At 33.9% G+C, this 23,834-nt stretch overlaps 2 protein-coding genes across 3 annotated transcripts; both read left to right on the plus strand.

The window, feature by feature from the left end:
- The first annotated feature begins 12,620 nt into the window (after nucleotides 1-12,620).
- On the plus strand, nucleotides 12,621-14,297 carry LOC126697401 (uncharacterized). The gene is made up of 2 exons (XM_050394387.1): nucleotides 12,621-13,413; nucleotides 13,928-14,297. Exons 1-2 carry the CDS (start codon nucleotides 12,775-12,777, stop codon nucleotides 14,027-14,029), a joined length of 741 nt encoding a protein of 246 aa, XP_050250344.1. The 5' UTR covers nucleotides 12,621-12,774; the 3' UTR covers nucleotides 14,030-14,297.
- Nucleotides 14,298-19,317: 5,020 nt separating this feature from the next.
- LOC126697398 (uncharacterized) lies at nucleotides 19,318-23,627 on the plus strand. Of its 2 annotated transcripts, none has more exons than XM_050394382.1 (3): nucleotides 19,318-20,128; nucleotides 23,033-23,122; nucleotides 23,343-23,627. In XM_050394382.1, the coding sequence occupies exons 1-3, from the start codon at nucleotides 19,457-19,459 to the stop codon at nucleotides 23,463-23,465; spliced, it is 885 nt and encodes a 294-aa protein (XP_050250339.1). In that variant the 5' UTR covers nucleotides 19,318-19,456; the 3' UTR covers nucleotides 23,466-23,627. The 2 variants fall into 2 exon arrangements, with proteins under 2 accessions (XP_050250339.1, XP_050250338.1); XM_050394381.1 differs by having other exon boundaries at nucleotides 19,323-20,128; nucleotides 23,331-23,627.
- Nucleotides 23,628-23,834: the final 207 nt, after the last annotated feature.

A 23,834-nucleotide genomic window follows, 5' to 3' on the forward strand; every position in this document is an offset into this window, starting at 1 on the left:
CAACATTGACGTTTTATTAATCAATTGGGTGTTAGGGTATGAGAGGGATGTGTTACCGTAATTAATTGGGTTTTGTTTTTGAGTCTCCAATCTGCATTAGGGTTGCTACTTGCTAGCATTATTGGTTATGTCATGATACCATATTCTTCGCATGCTTTATCACTATTTATACTTCTCTTTTCCTTTTTTGCTTTTCGAAGCTGGTTGTGTAAAAGACTAAAAGTTATAGAAGCTTCTGTTACTCGTACTTTTTTGTGTTATTTGTTTTAATCAAAGGCAATAGCTTATATTAAAACAAAAATAAAATCCTAATATACAATGAGAGCCATTCGGAAGCTTCTGCACCCGATCATCTGTTCCTTGTACTTTTTTTGTGTTTTTGTTATAGGGTTTGGTCAATGGATGCTCTTAGAGCATTTAATAATGAATTATTTTAGAAAATTTTTAATATCACTATTATGAGAAGTATAAACTATTAAAATATCAGTTCTTTTTTTTTTTTTTTTTTTAATTTTTCATAAAATATTTCTCAAAGTATTTCTTAAAGGAATCTTTAAGGGCATTCGTTAACAAAATCCTTCATTTATTAGGTAGTTTAATCCCACCAATCAAATTTATTGATGCATCTATTTGTATTCTTTATGTAATAAAATTTGTAGTATATTTAGTATTTTATAAAATTGTGTGATAATAAGTGGTTGTTAAAAAAAAAAACAAAAAAGGGTTGTACATTGTTTTCTTATCTCCAAAAATGTCTCTAAAATATTAGACCAATAAAAGCTCAACCCAATTGAAAACCATAAATAGTGATAGGCCAAAAATGAATTGACCCCTTATGATAAATTAACCAATTAATTTAGTCAAGTGAATTAATTAAGTTAATTAACATGCAAACGCATGGTAGCACAAACAAATCACAAATAAACTAAGTATGCAATGGAAAATAAATTGACACGGTGATTTGTTTACGAATGGGGAAAACTTACGTGGCAAAAACCTCACGGAGTGATTTTTAGGTCACCACTCTCGAAATTCCACTATTATCACAACAAGCGGTTACAAGTAAAAGAATCTTAGTACCTTATACCAACCTACAGTTGAACCCTTATCCCAATACCCAATTGGACTTGTTCTGTAGTGACAATTTCTACTTTCGATGCACGGCTCCCAAGTACGTGACTAACCAATTGCGCGGATCCCAGTACGCGACTTCAATCACCAACTAGAAAAGGTTGTTGGTTGCAAAATTCTTCAGTTCATCCTAATTATGAAGATCAAGAAGATGCTTGGTCACAAAACCTTACGGTGCACATACACAGCAACTTCTTCAAGAACGATGAACTAGGACAAATTCTGTCTCCGGTCACAATTTGCTTAAACAAACTTTGCTCAACACTTGTGCAACTTGTGAACTCTTTGACGGCCCTTAAAATAATTCTTTTATATGTCTAGGGTTGTGAGAAAAGAAGGCCCAAAGATACATTCACGGATCCTAAGAAAACAGAACATAAAATCTGTTTTTCTTAAATCTCGACAGATAGGAGCTGTCGAGCAGCTGTCGAGAAGGTGTCGAGCACATGAGCTGAAACAGCTTTCTTAAACTTGATAGATGCAGCTGTTGACCTTTAATGAATTTGCACTATTCAGCTTGTTTCTTGGATAAACTTGAATAACTTCAACACTTGATCTTGAAACCTTGTTTCTTGAAATATTAAAAACACCTAGATCTACCTAATTACAAGTAAAGTGCGTTTTGTTAAAACATTAGCCAATTACAAAAAATAGTGACATATGTTCCTAACAAGTGAATCACATATGTCCTAACAAATAGTTTGGGCCAAAAAAAAAGAAAAATGTTATGAGGTTTTAATTTTTGTAAACCAATTTCTTACATGGTGAATCATCAAAATTAGCCACCTAATTTCCCACATGACCATCTTCTCAGGAAAAAATAAAATAAAATAAAATAAAATCTCATATGACCACACATCAAACAATCTCTATCCTTATCTTAACACCAAAATCAAAATTGAAAATTAAATTACAAATTTTCTTAACAATAACAATGCATCGCCTTGTCCTATATAAGGTAAACATCTTGGAAAAATATTTGTTGGTCTTGAATATGTCTTAGTCCTAAAATATAAAAAGTTTCTATTTAACAAAAAATTTCTATCCAATCCGTTCTTTAATTTCCTTCGTAGTATTGCTTGCTTACTTGGTTAATGGAGTATTGATGTGGTTTCTTTTACATGGTCTTTAAAAATTTGGTAGAGATTGACCTCTTAATCTCAAAATTCTCTCTCCATCAATCTTTAATTATCTTTTATGTTTTGTTGGAAATGGAAAAATTATTGTCGCTTTCGAAGATTCATGTTGGTTCATTTTTCAAAACATTTTTATAGATTCATGTTGGTTAATTTTTCAAAATATTTTTATATCTTTGATGATTTGTGTACGTACCAAGCTTTAGGAATAGGTGCTAGTAAATTTGATAAATATGTTGGGAGCTAGATGAAAATTTTCGTTGTGGGCGTCAAAACTCAAAAAGGAGTTCAATAACCTAGGTGTACAAAATGACTACTATTTGGCCACATCTTGTCGAGTCTAGGGGTCATTTTGATTTTTTAATTTGTATTTGATTCGAATATTAATCTTTTTGTTAAAATTTGGATGGAATTTGCTTATTGACATAGAAATTAGCTCACACATTAATTTACCTAATATGGACAATTTAATTTGATGGCATGGTACCATGTTACCTAAGTTTGTGCCCCATCAGCCATCAATCCTCAAGGACTAACCCAACTCGGAAGCACTAGCTGATTTTCAACGGAAGAAAAGTAAGGAGAAGGGGGTGACTAACGACAAAGTGTGCACTTGATTTGGAGTTGAGGGACCTCAAGTCGCATAATTTGGGTTTATACCATGGCTTTGGAATTGACTTGGAAATTTTGATGGGTTAAGGGATTCTGATATATTATGGGTATGGTGGCTGAACTTTTGAAGGGGACCACCGCAGTTGGGGATATGAGAGGGGCGATTTGTGTATGCTTTGGATTGTTTGGGTTGGTTTTGGAGGTTTTAGAGATTGGGTAAAGCTTGATTGTTTATGCAGATGAATGTAGCAGCAACTAGGGGTGTCCATGTCTTATTCCCTTTTATTTTTACCTGGATGTGAGACACGTAATATTTATTTGATTTTTAAATGTTAAATGTCTTATATCTAAATAAAAATAAGAGGAAATTGGAAGATTCAATAGTGTTAGGGTCATATTTTGTTGTAATTGGCTATACTTTTGATAAAATTGCACTTTACTTGTAATTGGGTAGATCTAAGATGGGTTTAGTACTTCAAGAAATATGTTGGCTGTTCATTAAGTCTCGATAGATAGCTCAACAAATACCTGCTATCAAGACTTAATGTGAAGCTCGATAGATAGCTCAACAGTAGCTAGATCTATCAAGAATTACGATTTTAGAATTTCCAAATTTGAAATTTGGCCTAGTCTTGTATATTTGTTTGAGATTTCTTTTCTCACAACCCTAGAGATATATAAGGCTTATTTTAAAGGTCTTCATATACAGATATAAAGACCAAGACACTTATTTTCTCTGCGTGAAGCTATTGTGTTTGTACGCCATAGCGTTTTATAACCGAGTGCTTCCAGATTTTTATTGTTGATGAAGTGAAGAACTTTGCAGCCAACAACATCTGTTCAAGTTGCTGGAATTAGTCACGTACTTGGGATCCATACAAAGGGTTTGTCATAAATTGGAGGTTTGTGTATCAAGGGAAGGAAGGCTACTACAAGATAAAGTCTAATTGGGTATTGGAGCGAAGGTTCAACTATATGTTGGTATTTCGGGATAGGCTAAGGGTAGTTGATAAGATTCCTTATACTTGTAACCACTTGATTGTTGATTAGTCGATTCTTAGGAGTGGTGACCTTAAAATCATCCAATGGGGTTTTTTTGCTTGTGAGGTTTTCCCATTTGTCAACAAATCACCATGTCTAATTTATTTTCCGATGCATTTAGTATTTTTGGTGATTTGTTGGTGCCTTCACATTTTGCATGCAATTGAACTAAATTAATCAACTTGTGTAATTGAATTAATTAACTGGGGTCAAGCTATCTTAACTCAACAAATAAGATAGAGTCTTATCACAGTAGATATATGCTTTTTCATATAAACTATTGCTTTATTTTCCTTTTGACAAAGAGAAAAAAGAAAATTCCTTGCTAGAATTGAATAGAGATTAGATCATTGCAGTCTGATGGTTTTTAGACCCCTTAAAACAATTTATTTAACCTAGGTAATTAGCCAAGTTGTTACTTAGTACAATTTAACAAATCTAGGTTATCACAATAACAAAGATCATATCATGCAAAGTAGTGGAAAGATAAATAACACAAGATATGATCACCTAGGAAACCAAACTGGTAAAAACCTAGGGAGGATTTGACCTAACTATCTTTAAAGTAAACTTAAATCCACTATCTTGAAAGAATCGAAATTCATAGAATAAGACTTACAAGCCCCCACGCTCGACTTCTTATTGCTACCAACCAGTAGAACTTAATGACACGACCACGTGCAAGTTTTGAATCCACGGACTCCTTCTTTCTTGGATTCACCACCAGATACAAGCACACCCGCTTGTGTTTTCTTTAAGCTTCAATGGCAGCAACTGAGTTGATCATCAAGGTGTAGATAAATCTTCTCCTTGAAAATCCTAAGTTTGTGTAAAGGAAAGATTCTCTAGATCTCACAAGAGATTTCACAAATCGCAATATGAGCAACACTAAAACGTGGTTAGGGTTTTCCTTTTATACTTAGGACAAATTAGAAACCCTAAAACGTTTTAAAACAACTAGGGCTGAGTTGGAAAATCTGTAGAAAAAACATTCTGCCCGAGTTTCGATCGATCGAGCCTAAGCTTCGATCGATTAAGCAAGGCCGAAATGCATTAATCTTTCCTGCATTAGCTCGATTCCAACTTTACATAAATGCACAACTTCAAGCAAGACTAAAACACTTCTAAACACATTGTTTTGATCATGGTTTGCCAACAATACAAATTAGAGTTCTAAATACATAAAAACCTAAGTTTTTAGAACCTAACACAATCTCTTAAGCCACATGGCATTATCATGTTAGCTTTGATACTATCATGTCACAACTTGAGGTAGTGCTAGTCATATCTGCACAAAAAATCAAAATGACCAGTCAAAGTTTCAAATATTCTATAGGTGTAATAGTTGTTGAGGTACAATTTTTTCACTTATGCCACGTACTCCAACCCTATTTAATCACATTTATTTATTCACTAAAAAAAACCAAAATATCACCCATAAATTATTTTGGGTCTCCATGAATATTTCACATTCCATTGGCTCACAAATATTTCATATCTCATTATCTAAATTGGGCCACGATATAAACTACCACAAAAAGCCCAAAAACTCATATCTTATCATTATTTAGATAAGCCCAAAACCAACTCTATGAGCCCAATGCACACATCTCATTGTTTTTAAAGCCTAAGACTACTTATCCTTGGTAATATTTTAAAAGCCCATGATTCAAGTCTATGGCAAAACTATTTTATCAATGAAATTTAAATTCATAATCAAAGTCCATGGTTTAAACCCGTGACAATTTATTTATCAAAATCCTAATTCACATTGGCAATATCAAAAGCCAAATTCTCAATGGCAAGATCAAAAGCCTAGTTCACATTGACAATATATTAAAAGCCCAATGTTCATTGACAATATATCAAAAACCTAATTATCATTAGCAATATCAAAAGCCCAATTCACATTGGCAATATCAAAAACTCAATTCACGTTGACAATATTAAAAACTCAAACTAGCTATTTGGCACTATTTAGTAAAAAACCCAAGGTTATCAATACTTGGTAAATATTATATCATAAGTATTTCACTTAAAGTCCAATGATGAACAATGTTTTAAGTTCTTAAACCTATTACTATAATATTACAAGCCCATAGAATGTATGACAATTATCTATTTTCAAAACTCTTGGCAATCATCTTATAAAAGCTCATGGAAAGTTATGATTAATTATTTTCGACCCATGACATTTATTTATTTCATACCATGTTATAAACCCATGGAATTTATATAATAAGAACCCATGGTCACCATTTATTTTATATCACAACATTCATAATATTTACTTCCAAAATTTATGAATATATTTCATTTTGACTAATAACTAAAGCCCATGTGGAATAAAAATCCATGGTAATATATGGTAGTTTTGTCCATTTTGTAGGGCTCATAATGAGAAAGTAAAAGGATAGGCCCAAGTGGAGAGAACCACCAGGTCAAACGCCCACTGAAATACTCAACCCTCATGATTAAGCCCAACATGAATCTTAGCCAAAACAACCCATGTGTGTAAACTAACCTAGTTAGAGAACTCCCTTCAGTTTTGCCTTCCGCTGGAGAGCACCTCAAGAAACAACCAAGCTCCCAAACCAAATTAGGAGCTGGCCGCCTATCCCATTAGCCTCTCTGCCACTGCCAACTCTGATGTGAACAGTACTAGAGGCTAGGCTGACACCTAAAAGCTCATGGGCAATAAATACTCTTCTTCTCCAAGTTTTGGTCACAACTCAAGGAAGCCATAACCAATACCTCCAAGCTTATGAAATTCTCAATTAAATAGTTTATTTTATTACTAACAACGTATGTAATTGATTCATGAACTAAGCTCATGAATCTCAAAATGAGAAAATTAAGGAAAAGTGGTTAGGAGGGCATAAGGGGGTGTCCAGCAGAAGCTTCCAATAGAGGCATCAATGGTTGACACCTGGCTAGGAGTATCAACCAACCCTCTTGAACTCCAATCCGAGTTGCAGCAAGCAAGATCTCTAGTCTTTATACATGCCCTAGTCCCATTGGACGAAATTAATCTCCAAATCCCAGCATTTAATACCTAGATTATGAGCATCTTAGTCTCCAGTTGAAACTACCTAAAGAAGCAAAATACTCTAAAAGCAAGTCTCACCATTTTGGGTCAAATTTTAGAGGAGATATTCTGGGATTTTGCTACTATTAGACTCGATCCCTTCTAAATTTTGCTTATCAATCATTTAAGCTTCACTATAAAAGAAACTACCATTAACTCATTAAGGGAACAAGATCTCCTTATGAAATTCTTCACATATCATGCTATTTTCAGCTCATAAATTAGTCATTTAGTTCATAAAATAGCCTGTAGTCCATAAATAACCATGTACACCTACCTATAAACATCTCATTCCATCTTCTCAGAAAATCCCAGCACCTTAAAATAGCCATACACCATACTCGAAAATGGTTAACCACTACTTCATCTCTCTTTCATATTTCCATATATTCACTCATACTTTCCATAAAGTCATTCCTATCATTTACTATACACATATATTCATCATTATGGGCATGATATGGCACATAGAGATCTTATTCAAACATTTGATGCACTAGATGGACACTCTTTCTCTCATTTCATTCCGTCCTAATTTTTTCTCTTTTACTTGTAATTATGAAGACTTTTATCCTTGTTTATTGCTATTATAATGAAGGCCATGATGCCTTTGATATTAAGGAATTTTTCCCTCATGTTGACTTGATAATAAAGAGGAAATATATGATTTTTATCATGTAAACACATTTATTAACTAATCAGAAGTTACCACTAGAAGTCTGTCATATTCACTATTGGATCATTTTCCTCTTGTGTACTTGTTATAACGGGCCCATCTTTATATTAAATAACTATGGAGGAAATGCATAATTTTCACTATGCAAATACATTTATTAATTTTCTAGACATCTACTGCTGGATGTTTCTCTTGTTTATCGTTGGACTATTATTTGTTAGGTTCTAAGGAATTAGGAACTAATGTATTAGAACTTCAATTTATAATGTTGGCAAACCATAATCAAAACGTTTTTAGTCTTGTTTTAGATTTGCTCAAAGTGTGTTAATATATAAAGTTGAAATCGAGTGTTCTGCAGGATTTATTGTGTAAATCTGCCTGGCTCAATCGATCAAGAATTAGACTCGATTGATCGAAACTTGTGCAGATTGTTTTTCTACATAATTTTCCAACTCAACCCAAGCCCATTTGACGTGTAAGGTTTTATGTTTTGTCTTAAATATAAAAGGGAAAACTCTAGCCCCATTTAGATATTGCTTTTTTTGCTGTGTGTTTGAATCTTTTGTGAGATCTAGAGGTGTTTACCTTCACATACACTTAGGGTTATCAAGAATCAAGATTATGTCAAGAACTTGATGATCAATTCAATTGCTATTTCAAGAGCTTAAAGATATACAAGCGGGAGTGCTTGTGCTTACTGGGAATTCAAGAAAGAAGTAGTCCGTGGACTCGGAGCTGTCACGTGATCATGGTAGTAAATTTTCTACTCAAGATAGCAATAGGATGTTAGTGGTCTAAGTCGCTATTATGTAAACTTCAATTCTTTCATAGTAGATTCGTTTTACCTTGAGGATATTTAGGTTAAATTCTCCTCAGGTTTTATACTGATTTGGTTTTCCTGGATTATCATATTGTTGTGTTCTTTATCTTCCGCACTTTACAATGATATGGTATATTTGCGTTAACCTAGATTTGATAATTTGACTAAGTAATAACTTGGCTAATTAACTAAGTTAATCTGGTTGTCTTTTAAAGGGTCTAAAAACAAACATTATTTAAGCACTTAATGTGGTGGGTCATCCTTTGTGCTAGCTTATCTTTGTAGGAGGTATTTTTGGGGTCTTATTATAATCTTTTTTGGATGCGACCCGGACCTTGAGCAAAAATGGGCTTTCCACACTTCACCGATAGCTTTTGGGTCATATTCCAAGCCCAAAGTCGAGTCTCAGCCTTGGCTTCCCAAATATCATATGGCAATGAAAAAAACACCACCTCGACAATTGTGTTTTGGCATTTTAATATTTAACAGTTTAAATGAATAATTATGACAACATAAATGAAAAGATATGAGAGTTAATATGAAAGATGAGTAGTTAGTGAAATGTTTAATTCCACATTGAAAATGAGATAAACTTTATTATTGTTTTAAGTGTGATGATTAATGGGCTAAAATGTATTGGAACAGATACTGGGCAAAATACATGCACTCTCGAAGAATGTATTGACTCCAAAGTTTTAAATCTGGTGTTGCATGATATATAACTTCCTTGAAACTTTAGGTTGTTTTTTTCATGGAAAAATATCAGTTGGGCTTGAATTTGTTTTAGCCTGAAATTTAAAAAGTTCTCTTTTAACAAAAAATTTCTATCAAGTCCGTTCTTCAATTTCTTTCACATAGTATTGCTTGCTGACTTGTTTAATGGAGTATTGATGTGGTTTCTGTTAGGTTCTAAAATTTAGGATTTTATGTATTTAGAACTCTAATTTGTATTGTTGGCAAACCATGATCAAAACAATGTGTTTAGAAGTGTTTAAAGCTAGCTCAAAGTTGTATGTCAATGTAAAGTTGGAATCGAGTTTAAAGCAGGAAGCACTGTGACTTTCAGCCTGGCTCGATCGATCGAAGCTTAGGCTCGACCGATCGAAGCTCGGGCAGATCGCTTTTCTGTAGATTCGTCCAACTCAGCCCTATTTGTTTTAAAACGTTTTTAGGGTTTCTTATTTGTCCTAAGTATAAAAGGCAAACTCTAACCACGTTTTAGTGTTGCTCATATTTGCGGTTTGTGTAAATCTCTTGTGAGATCTAGAGGAGTTTTCCTTTACACAAACTTAGGGTTTTCAAGGAGGAGATATTTTCTACACCTTGATGATCAATTCAGTTGCTGCCATTGTAGCTTAAAGAATACACAAGCAGGTGTGCTTGTAGCTGGTGGGAATCCAAGAAAAAAGGAGTCTGTGGATTCGGAGCTTGCACGTGGTCGTGTCAGTAAGTTCTACTGGTTGGTAGCAATAAGAAGTCGAGCGTGGGGGCTTGTAAGTTTTATTGTATGAACTTCGATTCTTTCAAGATAGTAGATTCAAGTTTACCTTGAGGATAGCTAGGTTAAATCCTCCCCAGGTTTTTACCGGTTTGATTTCCTGGGTGATCATATCTTGTGTTATTTATTTTCCGCTGTTTTGCATGATTTGATTTTTATTATTGTGATAACCTAGACTTGTTTAATTGGACTAAGTAACAACTTGGCTAATTACCTAGGTTTAATCAATTGTTTAAGGGGTCTAAAAACTGTTAGTTTCTTTTACATGGTCTTTAAAAATTTAGTAGAGATAGATTGATCTCTTAATCTCAAAAGTCTCTCTCCATTAATCTTTAATTATTTTTTATATTTTGTTTTTCTTTTGTTGGATATGGAAAATTATTGTAGCTTTTGAAGATTCATGTTGGTTCATTTTTCAAAATATTTTTATATCTTGATGATTTGTATATGTACCAAGCTTTAGGAATAGGTGCTAGTAAATTTGATAAATCTGTTGGAAGCTAGATGAAAATTTTCGTTGTGGGGGTTCAAAACTCAAAGGAGTTCATGATCCCAGGTGTACAAAATGACTACTATTTGGCCACATCTTGTTGAGTCTAGGTGTCACTTTAGTTCTTTTTAATTTGTATTTGATTTCAATGTTACTCTTATTGTTAAAATTTGGATGAAATTTGCTTATATGACATTGAAACTCACATATTAATTTACCTAATATGGACAATTTTACTTGATGGCATGGTGTCATGTCACCTAAGTTTGTGTCACATTAAACCTCAAGGACTAACCCAACCCCAAAGCATGAATGGAAGAAACATAAGGAGAAGGAGGTGACAAACAACAAAGGGTTCTCTCAATTTGGAGTTGAGGGACCTTAAGTTGCGTAATTGGGTTTATGTGATGGCTTTGGAATTGACTGGAAATTTTACTAGGTTGAGGGTTTATGATTCTCATAGGTGAATGGGACTTATGGATATGGTGGTTGAACTTTTGAAGGGGACGCCGGTGGTTTGTGGATTAGAAAGCGGTGATTTGTGTGTGCTTTGAATTGTTTCAATGGGTTGGTTTTTGAGGTTTAAGAGGTTGGGTAAGCTTGACTGCTCATGGTGATGAGTGTGTAGGAAGACAACAACTACTACGGGTGTCCATGTCTTATTATCTTTCATTTTTATGTGGATGTGAGACACATAAAATTTATTTGATTTTATATGTCACGTGTTTTATATTTAAATAAACTAGCTTGTAATCCCATACATATGTGATAGGCCAAGAATGTATTGACCTCTTGTGATAAATTAACCAATTAATTAGTCAAGTTAATTAATTAATTCAATTTGCATGTAATAAGCGCTTGGTAGCACAAATAAATCATTAAATAACTAAATGCAGTGAAAATTAAATGATACAGGTGATTTGTTTACAAATAGGGAAAACTATCGAGGCAAAACTCAACGGGTGAATTTAAGGTTATCACTCCCGAGAATCCACTATTATCAAAACAAACGGTTACAAGTAAATTAATATAAGCCATTTCATATGTACTATTGCTTTATTTGCCTTTTTTGACAAAGAAAAAAAAAAGAAGAAAATTCCCAGATAGAATTGAGTAGAGATTAAAGAAAGCTTACAAAAGAGAAGGTGATGATTACTTTTTCTTTACGAAAGTAAAAGAAATGAGTTTTCAGAATATGAAATCCTTCTCGTACGTAATCGCTTTAGCAAACGAACCCTAGGAAAAGTTTTGAAGGTTAAAAGAATAAAAAGAGAAGCAAAGAAATATTTACAATTAGAACTTCTCATATAAGTCCTCTACTAATGGCTGACAATGAACTACTGTTCATCAACAGAAGCCAGTAACTATCCGGGACTTACATTCTAAGTATGGTCTGTCAAGCAAGACGATGATGATTTTAATGGTAACGTTGAGAGAGAGAGAGAGAGAGAGAGAGAGAGAGAGAGAGAGAGAGAGAGAGAGAGAGAGAGAGAGAGAGAGAGAGAGAGAGAGAGAGTTAAGTCTAAATTGAAAGTTTGAAACAAAACTAAAATAGAGAAAATTGACAGTAACAAGTCCATTGCAACTAAAATAGAGAAAATTGACAGTAACAAGTCCATTGCCTAGCCCATGCCAAGTCCTAACTTGATAATGTGGCAAAAATGGCACCAGATCATTTAAGTTGCTTTACAATTTAGGAAAGGATCAACTATGATAAAATCTTTCAATTCCCTTTCATTTTTAACTGGATGTGAAACATGCATCTAGTATTTATTTGATTTTTAAGAATCACATGTTGTAAATTTAAATGAAAATATGAAGAAATTGAAATATTCAATAGGAGAGAATCTTATAGCAATATATATTAGTTTTTTGCATATGAACTATTGCTTTCTTTTCTTTTGGCAAATAAAAAAAGAAAACTTCCCCAAAAAAAAGCGTTACAAAAGGGTACGTACGTGCAGTGCTGATTACTTCTTCTTTACAAAAGTAAAAGAAATAAGGTTTCAGGATATGAAATTCTTCTTGTACGTAATTGCTTTAGCAAACGAACCCAAGTTTTAAAGGTAAAAGAAGAAAAGGAAAAGCTAAGAGATAATTACAGTTACAACTTCTCATAAGTCCTCAATTCGTGGCCGACAATGAACTGTGGTTTCACCCAATAGGAGCCAGTGCCTATTCGGAATTTCTTAGGTTGATCCGCACAAGCAACATGTATATAAGTTGTCCATTTTATCAAGGTTATGCCATATTGTTTGTCCGAAAATTTTTGAACAGAGTCCATGGAAGAAACCAATGTGAGTTTGAGACTTCTGATAGACACAAAAAGCCAAAAAGTGCTTTTTGCTGAAGCGGACAAGAACTTCATCGACTTCCTCTTTCACATTCTGGCCTTGCCCGTCGGAACTTTCATTGCCCTTCTCACAAAGCAAGGAATGGTGGGCAGCTTGGGGAATATTTACGAGAGCATTGAAAATTTAAGTACTACTTATCTTCAACCAAACGTGAACAAAGAGACTCTCCTGAAGCCCAAAGTACAAATCTCTAGTGGTAGTACTGTTCCAGGAGTCCCTCTCCTATTGCCAAACGTTGAATCATCTTCTACATCATCCAGGAATTTGTATAGGTGCTCTAATTACTACAGTCACAACTATGTGGCTGATGACACTAGCGCAAAGTGTCCTTCGTGCCAGAGTTATATGAATGACAAAGTAAATTTCGTAGATCCACCAAGCGTAACGAATGCGGGCTCTTCCTCCAGTGAGGGAGGGTACGTGAAAGGAGTGATTACATACATGGTGATGGATGATCTAGTGGTGAAACCCATGTCCACCATCTCTAGCATCACTGTGCTTAACAGGTTTAATGTCAAGAATGTATGTGTTCTTGAGGAGAAAGTTGTCAATTTGGGCATCAATGAGGTATGTAGGTCGTTCTTTGCTTTCTGATCATGAGTCTGTTACTTCTTTTTTGTCTATTTTTCCTTTCTTTTAATTAGCGTACTTCTTTTGTTAAGGTGAAATTTATTGCAAAATAAGATGCTTAAACTGAGGTATAAAAGATTGAAGCTTTTCGTGTCCTAAATCGTAATTCCGAAACCATGATATGAGAAAGAGGCGAAATTCGGAGTCGATCAGTATGTTCAAAATTCAAATGCTATCATTTAACTTTAATTTCCATATTGGAAAATTAATATTGTGTTCATTCCTACTCTTTCCCCTTAAGGTCACTTGCTTGTTCATCTTTTAAAAGAGTAAAGAAAAAAGAAAGTTACAAAGAAATGTAATATTGTGAAAATTTCATTTTTCTTCTTTTGGAAAAAGGATCTTCATCTGCCTTTGAAATGTGTCAATTTCAAGTAAAGATTTAGTATTTCATGAATCTAAATGTAATTAATAATTATTTTGCTCATTAATTTATGTGGTTTGTTACTAGGGAGTGAAACTACTCAAGGCTTCTATATGGTCAAAGAGTGTTTTGACTGATGTTTTCCTACCAATGTTGAAACAAGAAGTCCTGCAATGTGAGAGTCAGTGAAATGTAAGTGCAAGAGTTCTATGCCATTGCCAATGTGTTGTGTGTGTGTGTGTTTTTTTTTCGTTACATATATGTTTTAAATATACGTCAACTCTGGTGTGGAAATGTAAAGGGCAATATGCTCTCTCTCTCTCTCTCTGCATGTTTTATTGGAAGCTTGGTTAAGAAGCATTATGTATCATAAAAAATTGAGCTGCAAGTATATGAAGTTTTTGTTAATTATCAGCTGCTTGGTATAATGAGATGTTTGACGATGACTAAGGCACAAGTTTGTTGACCTTATGCTCTATCGGTCCCAACGTGACCAATGCCCATAATAAAGGCTACCCCCTGCTTCCTTCTCTTCATTCACCTCCTTGAAGCCCCTCCATCTTCATTCACCTCCTTGAAGGCAACCCCCCCCCCCCCCCCCCCCCCCCCCCAAAAAAAAAACAACTCTCTTCAGATTTGTTTAGGAAATATTGTAGGGACATAATTATATTTTGTCACAATTTTACCACCACTCTAAAGTGGTTGATTGTGGATTATGAGTTTATGTGAAAATGATTGTCCACCACTTATAATCGAACAATTTATCAAATTATGGCAAAAATTGTAACAAATTATGTGATCCTTGAAAAAAAGATTAAATGCAACAAAATAAATTTATATCCAACCCATTTTTAAATAGATACATCCATGTTTAAGTTGACAAACAATGTGTGTCACCGAAGGGGACTTACCTATCGACAATGGGAATCAAAGATGTAAGAATTGCACTCATATGCGAAGTGTTGCCAATTAAACATGAACACCTTTTTGGTTATATAAACATCATATGGGGTAAAAAGAGTTACTTTATGTTGCAAAGTGGCAAACCAATAATATGGGACGGAGATAGATTAAGGGATGGTTTCACTGTTCCTTGTTTTTATCCTATTCCTTCCACTTCTTGGCACGCACAATAAAGATATGGCCAAAAGTTTTGTAGCTTATTTTGTACCTCTAGGTAGTTCTAAGAGGGAAATCCAGGATTCAAATTCTCCCTCCCCATTGTTGTAATTAATAATAAGGCCTCGATACATACCAAAATTAGGTCTATCTCTCCTGAACACTCTTTACTTCGGACAAAATTTTATTAAATTACTGATTATCCCAAAAATTTAAAGTATTGGAAACTGGTAAATTTAATTACTTAACCACACACTTTTAACATTTCCCCACATGAATGGGCTTAAACTCCCTACTAATTAATAGGCAAGGCCTAACACTTGAGATTTTAAATAGGAGGTATAGTAGAAGAGGTAAGAGTTGAACTCAGAGTCAGCTCTGATACTATGTTAAATTACCAATTCTCCCCAAAACTTATGTTATTGAAAAATAGTAAGTTTAATCATTTAATCACATTCTTTTACCATATTATGTACAGTTTTTTTAGATGTAATACATTGCGTTCTTTAATTAAATTCAACTGCATGCTTGTTGCATTAAATTTAAATGTCATTAAAAATGATAACAACATTGACGTTTTATTAATCAATCAATATACCATTGTGTTTGAATTTAATTGGAGAAGGTAATGTAATTCACTCAAATTATTATAGTTTAATTCTATCCAAAATAACTTTCATATTATCACTTGGATCTTTTTGAAGTGACAAAAGGATACTTTGATAGCTAGATATTTTATTGTAGTTAAATATATCTTTTGAAGGCATGTGTGGTTTTATAATTGATATAGCCGTGAGTGGTGGTGAAGTCAGTGGAGTGGGCATTGGGTCCTAAGGTATGAGAGGGATGTGTTACCTTAATTAATTGGTTATATCATGATACCACTATTTTTCTCAAAAAAAAAAAATATATATATATATATATCATGATACCATCTTCTTAGCATGCATGCTTTATCACTATTCTCTACTTCTCTTTTCCTTTTTTGCTTTTCGAAGCTGGCTGTGTAAAAGACTAAAAGTTACAGAAGCTTCTGTTCTTCGTACTTTTTTGTGTTTTTTGTTTTAATCAAAGACAATAGCTTATACTAAAACAAAATTAAAATCCTAATATACAATGGGAGCCATTCGCAAACTTCTGCACCCGATCTTCTGTTCCTTGTTCTTTTTTGTGTTTTTATTTTAGGGTCTAGTTAATGAGTGCTTTTAGAACATTTAATAATGAACTATTTTAAAAAATTTTAGATGTCACTGCTATGAGAAATAAAAAAACTGTTAAAAAATCAGTTAGTTTTTTTAATTTTTCATAAAATATTTCTAAAAGTATTCCTAAACGAATACTTTTAAGCCATCCATTAATAAAATCCTTTATTTATTATGTAGTCTAATCCCACCAATCACATTTATTGACGCATCTATTTGTACTCTTTATTATGTAATGAAATTTGTAGTATATTTAGTATTTTATAGTACTGTGTGATAATAAAAAACAAAAAAGGGTTGTACGTTGTTTTTCTTATCTCTAAAATTGTCTCCAAAATATTAGACCAATAAAAGCCCAACTCAATTGAAAATCATAAATATTTTGGGCAGAAAAAAAATGTTTTGAGGCTTTAATTTTTTTAAACCAATATCCTACATAGTGAATCGTCAACATTAGCCACCTAATTTCCCATATGACCATCTTCTCAAAACAAAAAACAAAAAAATCTCATATGACCACACATCAAACAATCTCTATCCTTTTCTTAACACCAAAATCAAAATTGAAAATTAAATTACAACTTTTCTTAACAATAACAATGCATCACCTTGTTCCAGATAAGGTAAACATCTTGGAAAAATATTTGTTGCCCTTGAATCTGTCTTAGTCCTGAAATATAAAAGTTCTCGTTTAATTTAACAAAAAATTTCTATCCAGTCCGTTCTTCAATTTCCTTCATAGTATTGCTTGCTTACTTGGTTAATGGAGTATTGATGTGGTTTCTTTTTCATGGTGTTTAAAAATTTGGTAGAGATCGGCCTCTTAATCTCAAAATTCTCTCTCCTTCAATCTTTAATTGTCTTTTATGTTTTGTTTTTCTTTTGTTGGAAACGGAAAATTATTGTAGCTTTCGAAGATTCATGTTGGTTAATTTTTCAAAATATTTTTATATGTTTGATGATTAGTATATGTACCAAGCTTTAGGAATAGGTGCTAGTAGATTTGATAAATATGTTGGAAGCTACATGAAAATTTTCATTGTGGGGGTCAAATCTCAAAGGAGTTCAAGAACCTAGGTGTACAAAATGACTACTATTTGGCCACATCTTGTCAAGTCTAGGTGCCATTTCAGTTCTTTTCATTTGTATTTGATTCCAATATTACTCTTATTGTTAAATTTTGGATGGAATTTGCTTACTGACATAGAAATTAGCTCACACATTAATTTACCTAATATGGACAATTTAATTTGATGGCATGATATCATGTTATCTAAGTTTGTGCCCCATCAACCCTCAAGGACTAATCCAACCCAGAAGCACTAGCTGATTTTGAACGGAAAGAAAAGTAAGGAGAAGGGGGTGACAAATGACAAAGTGTACACTTGATTTGGAGTTGAGGGACCTCAAGTCGTGTAATTTGGGTTTATGCGATGGCTTTAGAATTGATTTGGAAATTTTGATGGGTTGAGGGTTTATGATTCTCATAGGTGAATAGGTCTTATATATTATGGGTATGGTGGCTGAACTTTTGAAGGGAACCACTGCAATTTGGGGATTTGAGAGGGGTGATTTGTGCATGCTTTGGATTGTTTCAGTGGGTTGGTTTTGGAGGTTTTAGAGATTGGGTAAAGCTTGATTGTTCATGGAGATGAATGTGTAGGAAGGCAACAACTAGGGGTGTCCATGTCTTATTCCCTTTTATTTTTACTTGGATGTGAGACACGTAATATTTATTTGATTTTTAAATGTTATATGTCTTATATGCAATTAAAAATGAGAGGAAAGTGGAAAATTCAATAGAAGAGGGTCTTATCACAGTAGATATAAGCTTTTTTCATATGAATATTGCTTTATTTTCATTTTGATAAAGAGAAAAAAGAAAATTCCCTGCTCGAATTGAGTCAAGGTTAAACAAAGGGAATGTGATGATTACTCTTTCTTTACAAAAGTAAAAGAAATGAGGTTTCAGAGTATGAAATCTTCTCGTACATAATTGCTTTAGCAAATGAACCCTAGGAGAAGTTTTGAAGGGGAAAAAAAAGCAAAGAGATAATTACAATTAATTAGAACATTTCATAAGTTCTCAATTTGTGGCCGTGTGTTTGAGAGAGAGAGAGAAAGAGAGAGAGTTAAGTTTAAATTGAGAAAAGGGGGAGAGGTGATATTTCACACAAGTAATAGCACGCCTTGTGTTAAAAAAAAAAAAAAAAAAAAAAAAAAAAACGCGTATTACATTTTGTTGGTTAGGTCGATTTCAATGTGTCAAAATCGCCAAACCCACCAATTGATTCAAACCCGTAAAAACCTGAAAACTGCACCCAATTCTGCTCGAATAATTAGGCCAAAATCCTTGATGACCTTTCGGTTTGGGTCGAGTCATCCAGGTGGGTTTTTTGGACAACGCTAACGTGTGGTATAGTTTGTTCACATGGCTTAGGCTTGAAGTGGTTTTGTGGAGTAGGTCTAACTTACACCGTCTAAGTATGACCTATAGGTGCGGTTGTTCAATAGTGGTGTTGCCATATCTATTATGTGTTTTTTTAATGACTAAAATAGGTTTTTTGGTGCCAATATATACATTTAAGCTAGATTTTCGTCTTGTGACAATTTTTTTTTATTACTTTAATCCTTTTGATTTTGATTTTATTTCAATTTTTCTTTACAATAAAATTTCGATATAGTTTATTGATGTGGTGTATGGAAACTATCGGAATCTGTTTTTGATGACATGAACAATAATATCACCAAATATAACTTGATAATGTGGCAAATATGGCACCACATCCTTAAGTTGCTTCACAATTTGGGAAAGGATCCCCTATAATAGAATCCTTCAATTACCTTTCATTTTTAACTAGATGTTTGACATGCATGTAGTATTTATTTGATTTTTAAAACATGACTTAAATCTAAATAAAAATGTGAAAAAATTGAAAGATTTAATAGAAGAGAATCTTATCTTATTGCAATAAATATAAGCTTTCTCATATGAAGTATTGCTTTCTTTCCTTTTGACAAAGAGAAAAAGAAAAATTCCCAAGGGTTACAAATTAAAGGGTACGTACATGCAGTGCAGTGCTTATGAAATTCTTCTTGTACATAATTGCTTTAGCAAACGAACCCAAGTTTTAAAGGTAAAAGAAGAAAAGGAAAAGCTAAGAGCCTAAGAGATAATTCGTGACCGACAATGAACTGTGGTTTCACCCAATAGGAGCCAGTGCCTATTCAGAATTTCTTAAGTTGATCCGCCAAGCAACATGTACATATATAAGCTGTCCATTGAATCACGGTGATGCCATATCATTTGTCCGATAATCTTCGAACAAAGTCCATGGAAGAAACCAATGTGAGTTTGAGACTTCTGATAAACACAGAAAGCCAAAGAGTGCTTTTTGCTGAAGCAGACAAGAGCTTCATCGACTTCCTCTTTCACATTTTGTCCCTGCCCGTCGGAACTTTCATTACGATTCTCACAAAGCAAGGAATGGTGGGGAGCTTGGGAAACATTTACGAAAGCATTGAAAATATAAATATTACTTGCCTTCAACCAAACTTGAACAAAGAGACTCTCCTGAAGTCCAAAGTACATATCTCTGGTGGTGGTACTGGAGTCACTCTCCTATTGCCAAAGGTTAAATCACCTTCCACTTCCAGGTACTGGTATAGGTGCTCTAGAAACTATAGCTGTTACTCATATGTGAGTAATGACTCCAGCGCAAAGTGTCCTTCGTGCCTGCGCTCTATGAATGACGATGTAAATTTCGTAGACCCACCACGCGCAACGAATGTGGGCTCTTCCTCCAGTGAGGAAGGGTACGTGAAAGGAGTGGTTACATACATGGTGATGGATGACCTAGTGGTGAAACCCATGTCCACCATCTCTTGTGTCACTCTGCTTAACAGGTTTAATGTCAAGGATGTAGGGGTTCTTGAAGAGAAAGTGGTCGATTTGGGCATCGATGAGGTAAGTCAGTCAATCATTCTTTGGTTTCTGTGCATGAGTCCATTAATTACTTTCTGTGTTTATTTTTTCTTTTTTACTTTTGTTTGTTTTTAGACCCCTTAAAATACAATCAGATTAACCTAGTTATTTAGCTAAGTGATTAACTTAGGTAAATTATGCAGATCTAGGTTAACACATATAAATCATATCATTGACAAGTGCGGAAAATAAAGAACACAACGATATGATAACCCAGGAAAACCAAATCGGTAAAAAATCTGGGGAGGATTTAATCTAGCTAGCCTCAAAGTAAAAAACAAATCCACTAGAAAGAATTGAAGTTTACAGAATAGCGACTTAGACCACTAACATCCTATTGCTACCTCAAGTAGGAAACTTACTACCTTGACCCCATGATAACTCCGAGTCCACAGATTTCTTCTTTCTTTGGATTCCCAGCAAGTACAAGCACACCCGCTTGTGTATCTTTAAGCTTCTTGAATGCAGCAACTGAATGATCACCAAGTTTTTGACATAATCTTGAATCTTGGAAACCCTAAGTATGTGTGAAGACAAACACCTCTAGATCTCACAAAAGATTCACACACACAGAGCATAAAGAACAACCTTAGAGAGCTTTTGGATACAAAACCCTAGATCTATAAAAGAGGCACAAGATGCACTCTAATCTCTCTAAAAAGCTTATAAAAACGTTTTAGGGTTTCTTTTATATATAAGAGTATTTTACTTGAAACCCAATATGTTTAAGTAGAGTTTGGGCTGAATTAGAATTCTGCAGAAAAATAAAACTGCAAGTGGTTCGATCGATCAAGTCTAATTTTCGATCGATCAAGCCTTACAGATTTTGTCCAATAAATCCTACAATCACTCGATTCTAATTTTACAAATAAGCATACTTTGAGCAAGCCTAAACCTAGATTCTATATTTTGATCATGGTTTGCCAACATAATACAAATTAAAGTTCTAATACATTAGTTCTTAAAGTCTTAGAACCTAACAACTTTCTGTTCTTTAGTTATGGTGAAATTTATTGCAAAATAACATTAAATTGAGGTATTAGTTGAAGCTATTATCGAGTCCTAATTCCTAAATCATCTTAACATGTTGTGTCAATTCTCATTTCTTCTTGCCTTGGTTATAGTATATTGCTACAACTATGGAGTCGATCTTTTTTTTTTTTTTTGCGGGGGTGGGGGGAACTGATGTCAATCTTTTCAACTGGAGTCAATCTTAGAAGAATTTATTTAAATGCCACAAAGTAAATCAATATGCAACCCATTTTTAAACAAATAAGTCAGAAATGGAGAGGATCCTCATCTTGTCGTCGAAGGGATAAGACTGACCTGGGCAATGGAAATTAAGGATGTATGAATTGCAATTATATGTGAAGTGCTGCAAATTAAACCTGAATGAACACCTTTTGGCTGTATAAACATCATATGGCATAAAAAGAGTTGCTTTACAATGCAGAGCGCTTGCATTAGTGCTTATATAACAAAAAAAGTACCATATTTTACCTAATCAAGCCAAAAATTCACCTACATCAAACCATGCAAAGTTATGTAAAAATACAAAATTACAATAGTAACCGTGTAAATTTTAACTAACAATTACATTTAGTTTTTTATTCTTTTTTTTTTTTTTACGTACTTTGAAGATAAAAGAAAAGAGTGGATATTTGTTGTACATGTGTGAAGAAAAATAAACAATTAAAAATAAAGAAAATTTAATATTTTAATGAAATGTAGTGTAAGACAGATAATCTAATATGGTAAAAATATATAAGAAATTTTTTATGAGCTGATCCGAATGCTAAGAGTTATCTAAGATGGTCCAGCTATTCCTTTCAAAATGTTGTGCACTAACTCCAATTGGCTTCTCATTTGCTTGAAGTTATTGCTACTCATAACTCTCGTTAATTTGTGGCCAAAATTGAAAGGATTTTCCATTGAGAAAGGTGAGTCCATGCATGCAGAAAATGATTATTTTACCGTTCCAGTTGCCCAAGGTTCGTGAATAACGAGTGCCAATGAAGAGGGTAGCTAAATAAGGCACCTCCCAGAGTGAATTCTATATAAAAAGGAAACAGCCAAGCCAAAGAAGCCACTGAACTATATTATAGACAATCCATTGAAAGTTCCATAACCCTTCACATATACCAAACATGGGCCATGGCTAACACTAAAGTAAGCCTGAAATTATTTATAGACAATAGGAGTCACCGAGTGATTTACGCTGAAGCTGGCAAGGAATTCATCGACTTCCTCTTTACCATTCTTGCCCTGCCTGTCAATCTTTGGTTCCGCTTCTCAATCAGGAAATAGTGGGCAGCTTGGAAATCATTTACGAGAGCTTTAAGAATTTTAGTCCTCCTTATCTTCAACCATACGTGAACCAATCCTCTCTCATGTACCCCAAAGTATATTTCCCTGGTAATGCTGGAGGCCCTCTCCAATCGCCAAACGTTCAATCATATATCAACATCCATGATATACTGTAGGTGTTGTAATGAATAATGATCTCGCATTCGTCTCTGATTTTTAGATCCATGCGTCATTCCTAGCCGCAGCGCATTGTGTCCTTTGTGCGGAAAATCTATGGATCGTCCTGTTATTTTTGTTCTTTCGTTTTGATGAATTTTACAAAATAAGCAAGCTGAGGATACTATTTGTAACTACACGAATCCTTATTCCTAAACATGATAAACGAGGATACTAATTGTCCTTTTAGGTAGACTAGCAAGTAGCAAGTGAGTAATTCAGGAAGGGAAAAAAAAAACAACTTTGGTTTAATATCGAAAAACGAGTTTTTACCATTGACTCATTGAGCATTGTGGTCACTTCTATGTATAACATATAAATACATAAGAATCATTTTGATCTTTTTATCTTTGCTATTGCTAGGGAGTGAAGTTGCTGAAGGCTTCTCTGCAGTCAAAGACTGTTCTCACTGATGTTCTTCTTCCATTGTTGAAACCAGAAGGAAAACTAGAGGTAGAAACATCCTATTTATAAAGTTACACATTTTTCAAACCTTAAATTTCTAAAAGATTTAATGATTAAAAAAAATCACTATTGTCTCTGCTCTCAATCATTATTAAGCATTTAATATTGCCTTCCAACTTAGCTTCCTAATTAGTACTCTTACATTTTTTTCTCTCTCCCTTATTGATTATATTTCCGGCTATTATAACACTTAAAGAGTGAGAGACAGACAACCATGGGAGGCAATGGTGCTGATGCTGTTGCTGCCCCCGCTGCTGGTGGTGCCCCTGCAGCAGTTGCTGCTAATTCGAAGAATGAGGAAAACGTGGAAGACACAGGGGATGAAGAATGAGGAAAACGTGGAAGACACGGGAGTGTGGCGATTAAGAGGATTTCTATTATGGCCTAGCTGGCCAGAAAGTATTAGAAAAGAACCATAAAAAGAAACTGTTTTTTTATTTTTATTTTTTTTATGATAAATATAAATAAACACACTACTCTCTCCACAATATAAGTCAGTACTCTACAACATATTTACAACAATACAACTACAAATCATGTGTCCCCAAAATACAGGAATTTATTCCAAAACTCTAAATGAATCAACACAAGACCACAAACCCCCCTAGAAACTCCAAAAGCAAATCTAGGATTGGCACACCCAAGGATTACAACTCCAAGAGTTTCATCTCCAAAAGAACTAACTATGGCCTTTTTAAAA

This window comes from Quercus robur, chromosome 8 (genome assembly GCF_932294415.1).
Source record: "Quercus robur chromosome 8, dhQueRobu3.1, whole genome shotgun sequence".
Classification (NCBI taxonomy): Eukaryota; Viridiplantae; Streptophyta; class Magnoliopsida; order Fagales; family Fagaceae; genus Quercus; species Quercus robur.